Source organism: Colletes latitarsis, chromosome 1 (assembly GCF_051014445.1).
Source record: "Colletes latitarsis isolate SP2378_abdomen chromosome 1, iyColLati1, whole genome shotgun sequence".
NCBI lineage: Eukaryota > Metazoa > Arthropoda > Insecta > Hymenoptera > Colletidae > Colletes > Colletes latitarsis.
The window spans coordinates 40,888,845-40,902,167 of record NC_135134.1 but is presented as its reverse complement, the minus strand read 5'-3'; the positions used below and the strand labels follow the sequence as shown (position 1 = coordinate 40,902,167).

Sequence of the window (13,323 nt, the reverse complement as noted above, 5' to 3'; positions counted from 1 at the left end):
AAACATTGTACCGTCAAATGGACACCGGGTATACGGCGGGTGCTGTAAGCACCGTTCTTCGGCCGCCGAGCGAACAACAAAATAAACATTAATCAAAGGGAATTGTCAATAGTTTTACGTTTAATTAACCAAAAGGACAAATTTTTTGAAAAATTCATTCGCGGGTCTCTGATTTTAATGGACAAATTGCAAAAGCATACAGTGACGTCTGAAATAAAAACAGTTTCTTTAATTTGTTAATGGAATAAATAAAATGGTTCAACTGACCAGAAACATCTTGTAATTCTGACGGATCTTTGCATGTTTGTAGATAGATTTAAATATAAACGATAAAACTACATATTCCTCAATTTGAAGGAAAATAATTTATTCTATTTTGTCTGCCTATTTGCTCTCTCGAAACTTGTCCATTACAATCAAAAACACCCTGTATATATCGACCGCGAATATTGTACTTTTGAGAAGAAAGTAAAAAGGAGAATGGTCTTTGCACACTGTAATGTTTCGGATATTTGTATTCCAATACGTTTAAATTTATAGTAAATTGCAAATATAGATTTTTATGTTAATTATAGCATGACTGATTTTAAAAAAATTGTCTAGATCAGAATTCTTTAGGAAATTATACAATATGCACAGTTACTCCCACTTGTATTCGTACACTATAATGAACTATTATGAATACTTTCCATTAATTTTTATCAAATGTTGTTTATTACAGTGTGCTGCTACTTCTATTTACAAAGTAGTTTTGTGTGTGGTGTAATTGCTTACAAGTTTTACTTTTAATTTATTAAAATATAAACCTTTAAATATCTCAATCTATCTCAATATTTATAGATGATTTTATTTTTTATAAATACTACTTTTATAATTGCACTTTTAAAGATTCTGGACACATTTTAAATTTGAATTTTACATTAACGTTGCTTTGTACTTGTAGTACTTTTAGATTATTTTATAATGGTTTGAAAATTAACAACAAAAAGGTTCAATACAATTTTAAATTTGGACGACCCACTAGAGAGTCCTGATAATAAAATTTTAATAATTTTTCGCACTAAGAGAAATTACAATCTAAATTTATTAAATGACAGGGATTTTCTGTTCGAATACGAGTGAAAGTAACCGTACAGTGTTAAAGTTTAAACCAACAGGATAAGTATACGTTCATATTCATAAAGTCTAACACGACATAGATGTGCAAAGAATTGAACCAAACAGACATTGTATATTAATGTTTGTTCATATTCTCGAAGTTCAACAGAACAGTACAATACTAATTAAGGATTCGTTAACTCTCCTTGGCAAATAGTCTGCTGATAATATTTAATAAAAATCTTTTCTCGGGGAAACCGAAGACTATTCGACTATGTTGTTCTAATACATTACCTGTATTGGTAATGGTCACCCAAAAATCAATGGTCTTTTCCGAGCCCAGTTCCTCGTAATCCCATTTCTGCTTGACAATGATAGACCCGTTAGGGCCTACTGTGACCCACTTGTTTTCGTCCCTAATCTTATACGTCTCCTTCTCGTTCTCTTTTTCCAGATAAAATGCAATTTTCCCCTCGACGTTGCCGTCCGCCTCGGAGAAGTCCACCTTCTTCGTCGGCCTGACGGCTCTCGTCACTCTTCGTTTCTGTATCCGGTGCACCTCGAGCTCCATCGGCGGCGACGTCAAAAATCTGACGATCACCTTGGCCGGTTTCTCGGTCGATCGGCTCGGTGTCCTCACGTCGTGTGCTTCGACGATCACCACGCACTCGGTGTTCTCGTCCATCGTGATTTCCGGTTCGCCTGCCAGCATCAGCTCCCCCGTCTGCGGGACGACGACCAGCAGACTGCTGGGCGTGAGCAATTTGTACGCCACTTTATCGCCGTCAGCGTCCTTCGCGACGACCTTGCCCACCGTGGAGAACCGTTTCCAACCAGGAAGCGCCACGGAGTTCTTGTAAATCGCGTTCAGGTTGGTGGGTCTGATCTCGAACGTGTACTGCTCCTTCTCGAACACCGGACTATTGTCGTTCTCGTCGAGGATACGTACCACGCCATTGATGCTGGACGTGCTGAGGAAATTCACGTCGGAGGCGTGTATGGAGACGGTGTAGAGCTTCTTAAACTCCCTGTCGAGCGGTTTGGCCGTCACTACCCTAACGCCCACCTCCTGGCTGTTCAGCGTCAGGTTGAAACCGGTCTGATTCGACTCTTCCTCCCTCAACGCGAACGCTCTTACCCCAGTTTCGTCTGGAAGGATCGTGTAATGGACGGGGAAGCTTCCGCGTGCCCGCAGAACGGGAAAACCGTCTATCAAAGTGCCCGAGCCAGAGTTCTCCGGCACCTCCCCCTCGCCAAGATGATCGTGCGAGAAGGTGATCATGTTTTGACGATTGATCACGTAGAGATGAAGGAAATGCTTCTCCGTGCCGTTGGCCATCTCCTCGAGGACGATTAAGTTCACGGGTTGGTCGACCAGCGGCCCTAGATCGGACGTGGTCATCACCAGACCGTTCCGTAACACGGTGAAGAACTTGGAGAAGTCGTTCTCCATCAAACGGAAATTCGACGGCCGTTTCGTGTCCAAATGCGTCACCTCGTAGCCCGGGTAAACATCGTGGGGCAAGACGGCTACCTTGTCGCCCACCGACGTGGCCACCAGCAAGACCGTGATGACGAGTATGCGCCACATCGTGCTGCCTCTTGTACGCTCGTGCTTTTACTAGGGCATGAGTGCTGGTACCACCTGAAACCAGAAACGATGCAATCAGTATCTAGGAAATTTGACCAAATTTTATTATTAATATATTACGTTAACCCTTGGTCAACCGTGCCTGGATCTACGGTGATTTACGGCGATGATTCGTAAATTGAACGTTTCTGTCTGAGAATCATTTCTGCGTTCCTCTGTCAGCAACGTAACCTTCATTGTGCGTGTCGCGAATGAGCCTTAAGGGGACCAGGCAGTCAGAAATTTGATTTTTTTTTGCAAGTAACACTATTCAGAAAATAAATGCCAAAGTTGCAAACGAAAACTTTAATAATTTAGTCTGCAAAATTGATCCAAAAACATTATTCAGCGGGATGGAAATTGTTGAAATTGCAGCCTATTTATCGATATATATTTTCAATAATGACACAAACTCATTATTACAATTTTTGCAAAATTTCTCTAAAACTTGTTTTCGTCTCATTTTGCAGTGATTGCAAAAAAACAGAGGTATAAATTGACATGAAATTTTTTTTACATACGTAAAAAATATTCCTTTATGAACTGAACCTCAGTATGAACCTGTAAAAACTTCTAATTTCCGTATAAAAGATCTGACGTGTTAATTCTATTTTATTTTAAATCTCAAATATGAAAAAAACAAAGAAAAACTGATTCTTCGGCTCTAAAATGTTACCAATTTAGAAAAAATTGAAATTCTTTTTTTTTTAGTTCAAACTGTAACTGTATCTTTACTAAGTTGAAAGTAAAACATTAGTACATTATTTTCCTTTGGTTCACGATCGATGTAGCACCCTCGTCCAGGGGTTGACGCGATTTATTACCCCTAAGTAATCCGTCGCGTTCCCATGCCGATCATCCGGCGAAAACTCCGGCAGAAACGGCAATAAATTATTTCGACGGGCGTAATTCGTCCCCTGATTCAGATTTATGTCTGCCTTTAAACAGACCGCGCGTGTACAGCGCGCATCGTACGCCCACGCACACGTCAGTCGCGACATAATGCCGGCATAACGACCAATTTTAGCATTAACCGGCACGATTTTCCATTCGCTTCCGATCGCCCGATTGCGGTCATTTCGTTGCAAACAACGCGCAAATAATTTACGCGGGTACTTCTTCCACGAGACAAGAGACGCTTTTGCATAATTGTAATCGTTTATCACATCGCTAACATGCTCCGCGGATAAGTATGACGGACGGAATGAGGTTTGCTTTTATCTAAATTACAGCTAGAATTGAGACTATTAATTATATCGTTGAGATATCAATAATGATAAAGAATATTACATTAATTTCAATTCCAATAAAACGAAATGAATTTATTTTATTCAGGATAAAAATGAGCTATGTAATTTAATAAATATGATTTTGTATGTTTCTTCCAAGTCAATGTTCTAAAATCTCAAGTTACCTTCTCCGTTAAAATGCTTTTATTTAGCACGATTTTTTCTTAGAAATTTGTCGTTTTATTAGTTTTCAAATGTCCTCGATAAGATTAAGATCTAGGGTAATTTCCCTAGCCTCTCGAGAATAGTAATTTTATCGTCGCTCAAGAATTGCGTGACTACATGATTTATGGTATGCTGCGGAATTAGATATAAATGCGTAACAACAACTTTGACCTTTTTGGAAGCTATTCTTTGAGGCTTGTGATGTTAACTGTGTTTCTACGACTTTAATATACTGATCTTGTCGCACTGTTTATTGTACAAAATCATCTAGTAGCGTTTGCGACTAATAATAAACTAGAATGAATATTATTAGCAGTGTGGTGGCTTGCTGTGTGGTGAAAAAGAGCGAAAGGAAGATGGGAGTATTTCATTCTGGGCCTACTAGTGGACTCACCCGTCGAAGAGTGTATATATACGAAGAGATAATCAATTGAGCACTTGTGAGAAAGGTAAAAGCATAGCCCTCTGTCGGCGAGTGTGGGAGGTACGCCACAACAGTATTCTTAATCAATGTAGCCACCTTTCCATTTTGTACACAAACTGTTTTAATCGTGAAATGGCACGCTTTTATGGCCACAGCAAAATTTTCTGCATAAATGAATAAAAAGTGGCTTATTTAGATACGCCATCATTCTGTAAATAATCTTGGCTCTGATAACTTACGTAGATATATGTGGTAACGGAATACAGAGTGGTCTATCTAAACCTGCCATTTAAATTACTGAAAAACAACTTGTTATATGAAAAAATGTGTCAAACAAAAGTTGAAAGGTATAAACTATTATAATTAAAGCTATTGGATTATTTGGACTATTAAAGGAAAGTTCAATTCATTGTTGTATTCCTTGACTTTTACTGAATTTTATAAACACGTTGTGAAAAATATTGTAACCATTTTAGTGATAAGAAAGAAATAAAACGAACAAATAATTAAAGTGTACAAGTGTGGATACAGCTCGTATCGGAATAAAACAATAAAAAATAGTATTTAACAAAATAGCAGTGTTTTAAAGAAGGATTCCGATACTATAGCAATTTTGTATACCTTAGAGAGGTCCAAACAAATTGAAGATATAAAAATATTGTGAGTCTGGGTTAGGTTGAATCTGATGTATCTACTTTATATGTATATGAGATTTCTGATCGATCGGTTCAGAAATTCTCTAGACACTGTATCGACAGTCCCGAGAAACATGGTTTTGAAAAAGAAACGTATTGAAACTTGGACAATGAACTTTTTTACAAGCTGGTGAAAATATTTTAAATTTTCTTCATTCCTTCAAATTTCAAAATAAAATTTTGTTGATTATGACATTTATATATTAACAGTTATATATTGTTAGACTTTGAATTTTAATTACAGCATAAATATATAATTCTTAAATTTTGAAAATAAAATGGAAGGCCAAAAAAGCATAAACCAGTACATTTTCAATAAAGAAAATTTAATAAAACCACTATTTACGAAGTGGGCGAAAATACCTCGAGAATTTTCAGGAAAGTTAACAAAATCGAAGAACAATAGACTCAGAGCTGCGGAACAGAACAAACAAAATCCTACAAAGTGCTAAATATATATTTTACAACGATTGTTGTTTGTTCTCTTCAAATCTAAGTAGACGATTTTTAAATCAATTAAATATTATAAAAAAACAATAATTTTATTTATTTTTCGCAAAAGTATTCTTTTTTTATTTTGTGTAATAATAAATATAAATCACAACCTGTGAAGTTCACCTATTTTAATCGTTAAAAAGAAAATGGCGGGCCCCTTCGATTGATACGAAATTGAAAGGAGCACGAACACGAAGATCTGTCCTTTTGTAGGTCTTTTTTTCGCCGGAGTTACTTTCGAACTTAAACGAGCCGCGGCTGACCTCACGTCCGGTCCTCTCAGGGCGTGAATAGAATCAAATGGAACGGGGGGGTTACTAAATAACAATGGTCAACTCGTACGCGCCGGTTCTTATTTCCGGTGCAACGTTGCGGACATTGTTCGTTGCGTCGGTGTCTCTCTGGCGAGCTACCACTCCGCTCGAGAGCTGCTCACGCGAAAGTCGGCGTCCAGAGCCATTGATATTTCACGCGACAAAACGAGACAATGACGGAATGATTGCCATTTCTTTTCAGCTTCGGGAGCGTTACATTCCATTCGCGTTTAGCGGATTTTTCAGACGCTTTTAAGAGGAACGCTCCTGTGCGATTTGAAAGAGCGTAAAAATTTTGTTACCCGGCAAGCAATTCGAAATTGGAGTTTTTATTCCGCTCGCGTGCGAAGCGGAATACGTTTCGAGAACTTAACACTTTGCAGTCCTAAAGTGGCGGACAAAAGTTCAGTGGACCTTGGCAAATTTCATTTGAAATAATTTATTTACGTTCTTTTCTAATATATAGGGTGTTCAGCTATCCCTGGGAAAAATTTTAATGGGAGATTCTAGAGGCCAAAATAAAACGAAAATCAAGAATATCAATTTAGTGATTGAGGCTTCGTTAAAAAGTTATTAAAAAATTAAATTAAAAAATTATTTTCAGTTGCGGGGATTAATTACAATTACTTTTGGTGAGGAGACATACTCTCGAAATCCTACGCAGTTTCGAGAAAAAAATTCGAGAAGGTGCCTAATTTTTCGGCGAAATAAAAAATTTCAAGTCGTTCTAAAAAAATTATTTTCAGCTTCAGGGGTTAATTACAATCATTTTTGGTGAATAGACATACCTTCGAAATCCTAACCATTTTCGAGAAAAAAATTCCTTACCGAAAATATAATTTCTGGCCAGAAATGCTTCCTCGAAATTTCATGCGAATCTTTAAAATGTCATAACTTCTGAACGGATTGGACGATTTTAATGTTTAAAAAAGCAAACTACGCGTATTTTGATGGAGAATATGTAGAAATTCCAAAAATATTCGAAAAGTTGGTCCTTGACCTCGCAAAATGAGAAAAACCCTATAAAAATGGTCCAATTTTCAAACAGCCATAACTCCTACAATTGTGAATATATTTCAATGAAACTTTTTTCTGAAGTAGAGCTCATGGGTACCTACAAAAAGGTATTAAACAACTTTTCTGTAGGGCGTCAAACAAAATTACTAAAAATGCAAAAAGAATTTTTAAGAAAAATCGACAAAGGGGTGCCTAAATTTTTCGGCGAAAATGAAAAGTTTGAAATCGTTCTAAAAAAATTATATTCAGTTGTAAGAGTCAATTACAATCATTTTTGGTGAATAGACACACCCGCGAAATCCTAATCATTTTCGAGTAAAAAATTCAGGAATGTGGACAAATTTTTTGACGAAATTAAAAAATATCAAATCATACCAAAAAAATTATATTTAGTTATAAGAGTCAAATACAAGCATTTTTGGTAAATAGACATACCCCTGAAATCCCACGTACTTTCAAGAAAAAAATTCTTTACCGAAAATGTACTGTGTGGCCAGAAATGTTTCTATAATTTTTTAACGAAGCCTCAATCAACAAATTAATATCCTTGATTTTCGTCTCATTTTAGCCTCTAGAATCTCCCATTAAAATTGGAAACGCTCTGTATGGAATATAAACACCGAACATCCTGTATATAATATAATGTTAATATTATTATAACACGGATTTCATTATAGAAAACTAATTGATGATTGTATCTTTAAAATTAATATTATGTTAATTCACAAAATATATTTTTCATAACTTTTCTATATTAGCATGCGCTCTGAATGCATAAAATCCATAATATGCATAAAAAGGGGTGGCCGAACACCCTGTATAGTATTTTATTTTTTATTTTTCATAATACATTCAAGAAAATACTAAATATGGAAGGACAAGATTTTCCTGACAAATATAATTCTAAACATGGACTCTGTTATTATTATTTAATTATTCTTATTTTTATTTAATATTTTCTCGAGTGTATTATGAAAAATAAAACATGTTATTTTCTCGCGGATCATTACTCGTCCCGGAGGTCTCCATAAAAGGAGACAAACATCTAATTCTGATCGCAGAAACGATAATGCCTGTATGGCCGTACTCGCTTTTCCATGTTCCATGATAACAATTTACTTTCGAAGCAATACGCGTCGATCTTCCCTTAAGGGGCCCCGATGTCGTACGACAAAGGTACACAAAAGTGAAATGCGGTACAGATGTTATAAAAAGAAATGAACTCTGCTATAGCGTAAATCGATTTGTCGTTCACACAACGTCTCTACGTCCCTTGTGAACGCGATTGAAAGTAACAGTGGAGATAGAGAGGCGACCGTGAAGCGTCGCATCATCTGGTGCTGCGAATCATTGGGGAACTCGTAGCAGTGAGCAGATGTGGGTAGCGATGGCATCAAGCATATCGCGGGCAATAAAGAAACACCCTTAATAATTGCCCCCACTTTTATTAGTTTTGTTATAACTGGACTGCAAATTTTAATTTCCGAAAAATTACGTAATGCACTTACTATTCAAATACATAGAAAGGACTTAAAGTGAGATACGAATTATTATATTTAGGGGTGGAGACAACTCTCTGCAAAGACAAATCTCTAGTTATAACACTATTATTCTATGCATTTCGTTTTACACGTACGTTCGACTTTGACGAAAAAATAATTAGAATTGGTTTACACTCGCGAGAACGTATGTACGAACTCGATCCCATCGCTGAAGTGCAGTCGTAACTCGAGTTAGTATTTTACGGTTAAGTCCAGCGAAACTCGACACCTAATCCCTCCTCGGAACGTATTAAGTGACAACCTATAGTTGGGACCAACGGGACTCAAGCATGGAAAACGATACATTGGCCTATAGCTACGCATCCTTTGAAAAAACCTGGATCGCTTCACGGCACCGCTATTCCGAGTCTAGGTGCACTTGTAAGCGACATTCGACTTTCTCGCGAAGTTGGAGCGCGAAGCTCACGCTAGAAACGGGACAGAATACTGGCTCTGTGAACCAAACAACTGAGAGAACGAAAGAGGTTGAGCCAAATTATGCAAGTTAATATTACACATATCCCCGAAATTCTATGCATTATCGAGAAAAAAAGTTCTTTACTGAAAATACAATGTGTGGCCAGAAATTTTTCCCCGAAATTTCATGTGTAAATATAAAAAATCATAAGTACTAAACGGATTGGAGGATTTTATTTTTTTGAAATGCGAACAATGCGTACTTTGGTGAAAAATATTTAGAAATTCAAAGAATATTGGAAAAGTTGTTCCTTATTACCATAGTGAGAAAATGACCATAACTCCTACAATAGTGAATATATTTCAATGAAATTTAATTATGAAGTAGTACTCATGAATACCTACACAAAAGTATTAGACAACATTTCCGTACAGCCTCAGACAAATTTATTAAAAGTCAAAAACGAATTTTTAGGTCCTGAAATTTGTCGGTAAAATTAAATAATATCAAATCGTTCTGAAAAAATTATTTTCAGTTGCAGGGGCCAATTACAATCATATTTAGTCAGTAGATATACCCTCGAAATCCTAACCATTTTCGAGAAAAAAATTCCTTACCGAAAATCTAATGTGGGGCCAGAAATGTCACTCCAAAATTTCAAGCGTATCTTTAAAACGTCATAACTCCTGAACGAATTGGACGATTTTAATGTTTAAAAAAGCAAACTACGCGTATTTTGATGGAGAATATGTCGAAATTCCAAAAATATTCGAAATGTTGATCCTTGACACCGCAAAATTCGAAAAACCCCATAAAAATGGTCCAATTTTCAAACAGCTATAACTCCTACAATAGTGAATATATTTCAGCGAAACTTTTTTCTGAAGTAGAACTCATGGGTACCTACAAAAAAGTATTAGACAACTTTTCTGTAGGGCGCCAAACAAAATTACTAAAAATCAAAAATGAATTTTTAAGAAAAATCGACGGGGGGCAGGTGCTGAAATTTTTCGACAAAATTAAAAAATTTCAAATCGTTCTGAAAAAATTATTTTTTGTTGCAGAGGTCAATTGCAATCATTTTTTATCAATAGACATACCCATGTAATCTTACGCATTTTCGAGAAAAAAATTCTTGTAGGTGGACAAATTTTTCGACAAAATTAAAAACTTTCAAATCGTTCTGAAAAAATTATTTTTGGTTGTGGGGGTCAATTACAATTATTTTTGGTGAATAGACATACCCCTGAAATTCTACGTACTTTCGAGAAAAAAATTCGAGTTGGTGCCTAAATAGAACGTTTTTCGTTCAGTCGACGTATTCCACGCGAATCGCTTTTCCCTTTTAAATTTATTTTTCGTCTCGAATGATTCATGATTATTCATGAAACTGAAAGTCAGAAAATTAACGTTTCGTGTCGAATAACAGAAACGGAGTTATTACGCCATTATGCAGTGAATATCGTGGAGATATTAGCCGAATGCAACATCAGGGGTTTGCAATACTCTTTTCATAAGATTTCCATTCTCGTTATTCACGGATGCATTGTAACTTTTTATTTTTCGCTCGACGAACGTCTTTTAAACACGATAAAAGGATAATCCGGGTATTGGACCCACACGCGTCACAGTAAAAGCGTGAATTTGATGAATGTATACGTTTAGAAGTAAATGTATCCATATATAACTTGTGCCAGTAAAAGTTTACACATTATTAGCGATGCTTCTATTAATGGACTTATACGTTGAGTAAATATGTGTATCCAGAGCTAGGAGTTTCACTAACAGAAAGCAATCTGTTGACCTGATTCGACGCTTGGGTGTATTATTGTGTCTCGCATAATGCGACTGAACATCGAAGATGAAGCGAAACATTTCAAACCTGAATTAAACCTCGCGTGTATTTCGTAAGATCATAACATAAACACTTACAACTTCCACTAATATCAAACTACATGGATAAAATAGCTCAAAATTGTATAATCAAAATAAAATACTAGAAAATATAACAAACATGAGATCATACAACAAACCATTCAAATTTAAACACAAACTATCGTATCAAAAATTATTAATATAATGTAAGAGCTGTTAAATGTTAAATGTTGTTTATAAATACAAGTATACGTAGCATATATAAGCAAACTGTTTGTACAACATAGTAAAATAAATTAGCTAATTATCTAATAAGTACAATTTTCATATCTAATGAGTACAATTTTCAGAAACAAGTTTTTACTACACTTTTCCTGAAGAAAAAAATGTTCCTTCGATGGAACATATATATTTTTGAGCATCACACTGCAATAACTTTAAAAGAAAAATAGATATTATATCTGTACTGTTCCATGATAAAAGATAGAGCCACGAAGAAAGGCAGGGAAACATCAGACATGAGGTAAAGCTGTGTAAGTTTAATATAGATTAAGTTTACACATGTATAACTCTAAATAAATTGTTAATAAATAAGTGAAACAACATTTATTACTTATCGATCCTCGTACCTTAACCACAATATTCGTAACAATTCTCCTTTATAATTTCTACCTCCCAGAAAGCAAAACTGAATAATTTTCGTCCCCCCCTTCTTCCTTTTAAAGTTACACGAATTCGACAAAGTACGCGTTGAATGGACAATCAAACGTTTCAACGAAAACCTTCAGCAACAGATTCGTCGAGCGACCGGAGGAAGAAACAATTGTTTCCCATCTGAAACGCGATGGAACCTGGTCCCTTTCAGCCGGTACGTATCGCGCGTTAGCGATTTCGAGTCGTCGGTGTTTTCATTCTATCGGCGCGGAGGTCATAATATTAATGAAAATTTCTAAAAGTTTCGAGATGCATAAAGATTCGAACGTTGCAGCGGCCTCATCGCAATATGCGCGGCGTTCTTTGTCTGGTGTAAAAGCCTTCTACGAGTTTAATGAAAGCACCGACAATCTTTGATCCTTTTGTACCGAACGTAAGATCATAACGATGAAATTAGAAGTCCTTCAAAGGCAAGAATGGCAAAGGGAAATGGGCATTGTGTCCCAGTTTCGGAGCGAAGAACGTTGGAATTTAACGCGATGAGCGTTTACGAAACAGTTGCGAGAATCCTTGCGTTTAAAGAACCAATATTCGAGCCAGGGAACTGTAATCGAGTACAGTTCTTGTGTGAATTTAACTTCATACTAACACCAATCAACGTTAATTCACCGAACATTAATGAATTTCAACCCTTGAGCGACTGCGTTATTTTATTCCACGCAAAGTTTAAAATGGAATTTAGTACAGTTCTCGACATTAATGGGCGTTTATTAATTAATAAATAATCTGTATACAATCGTATACAGAATTAAAATTATTTATCAGAACATTAGAAACACTTCAGAATAAAAATATTTATAAAAGCGAAGTATATCAATTTTCTTTTCATTCAAAATTTAGACATATTTTATCATTTCAATATTTAATTCCGTTTAGAGACCCTTTCCTTTTTTCCTTTTAAGATTTAGAATACTATTTGAGCATAAATGTTTAATTTCTGTATCATAATACTTGTTCGTGACATTTTATACAAGTTATGTATTTGGTTGAGTTTTTATAGCGTACAAATAGTGAAACGATACTCGCGTATTGTGACAATTATTCGAATTTTATCAATATTGTTGTACCGATTGGCATCCATCGTTTCAAAAATTACATTCTCTTAATATACATTCCGTTGTGCGCCATGTTTTATTTTAATTGCTTAAACGGCACGTATACTTTATTCGCCGTTGTTTGCCTTCGTGTTATATAGGACGATTTAATCAGTTATGTAATTGATTAATTTAATGTTTGCAGTTCGTTCGTTTTCAGCTATTTCATTTCCCTTGTGTATTATGGGCGAAACGATTTCGCTGATGTTTGCAAATGTATCTAATAATTCGTGCAACATTTCGAAGTAAAGAATATACATATGTATATAAATGAAGTTGCACATGGAAGTTAAATTATTATTTGGATGGAAATCAAATTTGTACTGTAGTGACAATAATTAACGAGTTCATGAGGAGTATAAAGTAATTACGTCCGTGATTTAAGTTTTCATTTTAATTTTATTTTATTGACTAGAGCTTCTTAACATTTTATACACTTCTTTCAAATCGTAACTTCTATACTTTGTAATATTTTTCTAAGAAAAAAAATCACGGATACTCTTAAAACGTAGAGCTAAAAGTATGGATTCAAACTGAATGGGAAAAGTAACATA

General features: G+C 35.5%; 1 protein-coding gene across 5 annotated transcripts in view; it reads right to left on the bottom strand.

Annotated features, from left to right (window-relative positions):
- The window catches only part of LOC143345127 (neural-cadherin), a 354,511-nt gene that overhangs the window by 299,515 nt on the left and 41,673 nt on the right, over positions 1-13,323 (bottom strand). For 4 of the 5 annotated variants that reach the window (XM_076772006.1, XM_076771962.1, XM_076771979.1 and 1 more), the window contains exons 2-3: positions 1,393-2,743; positions 12-56 (exon numbers count right to left, since the gene is read on the bottom strand). In XM_076772006.1, coding sequence (XP_076628121.1) covers positions 12-56; positions 1,393-2,689 — 1,342 coding nt within the window. In that variant the 5' untranslated portion in view covers positions 2,690-2,743. The remainder of the gene's footprint in view (positions 1-11; positions 57-1,392; positions 2,744-13,323) is intronic. The other variant, XM_076771988.1, reaches the window with a different exon arrangement.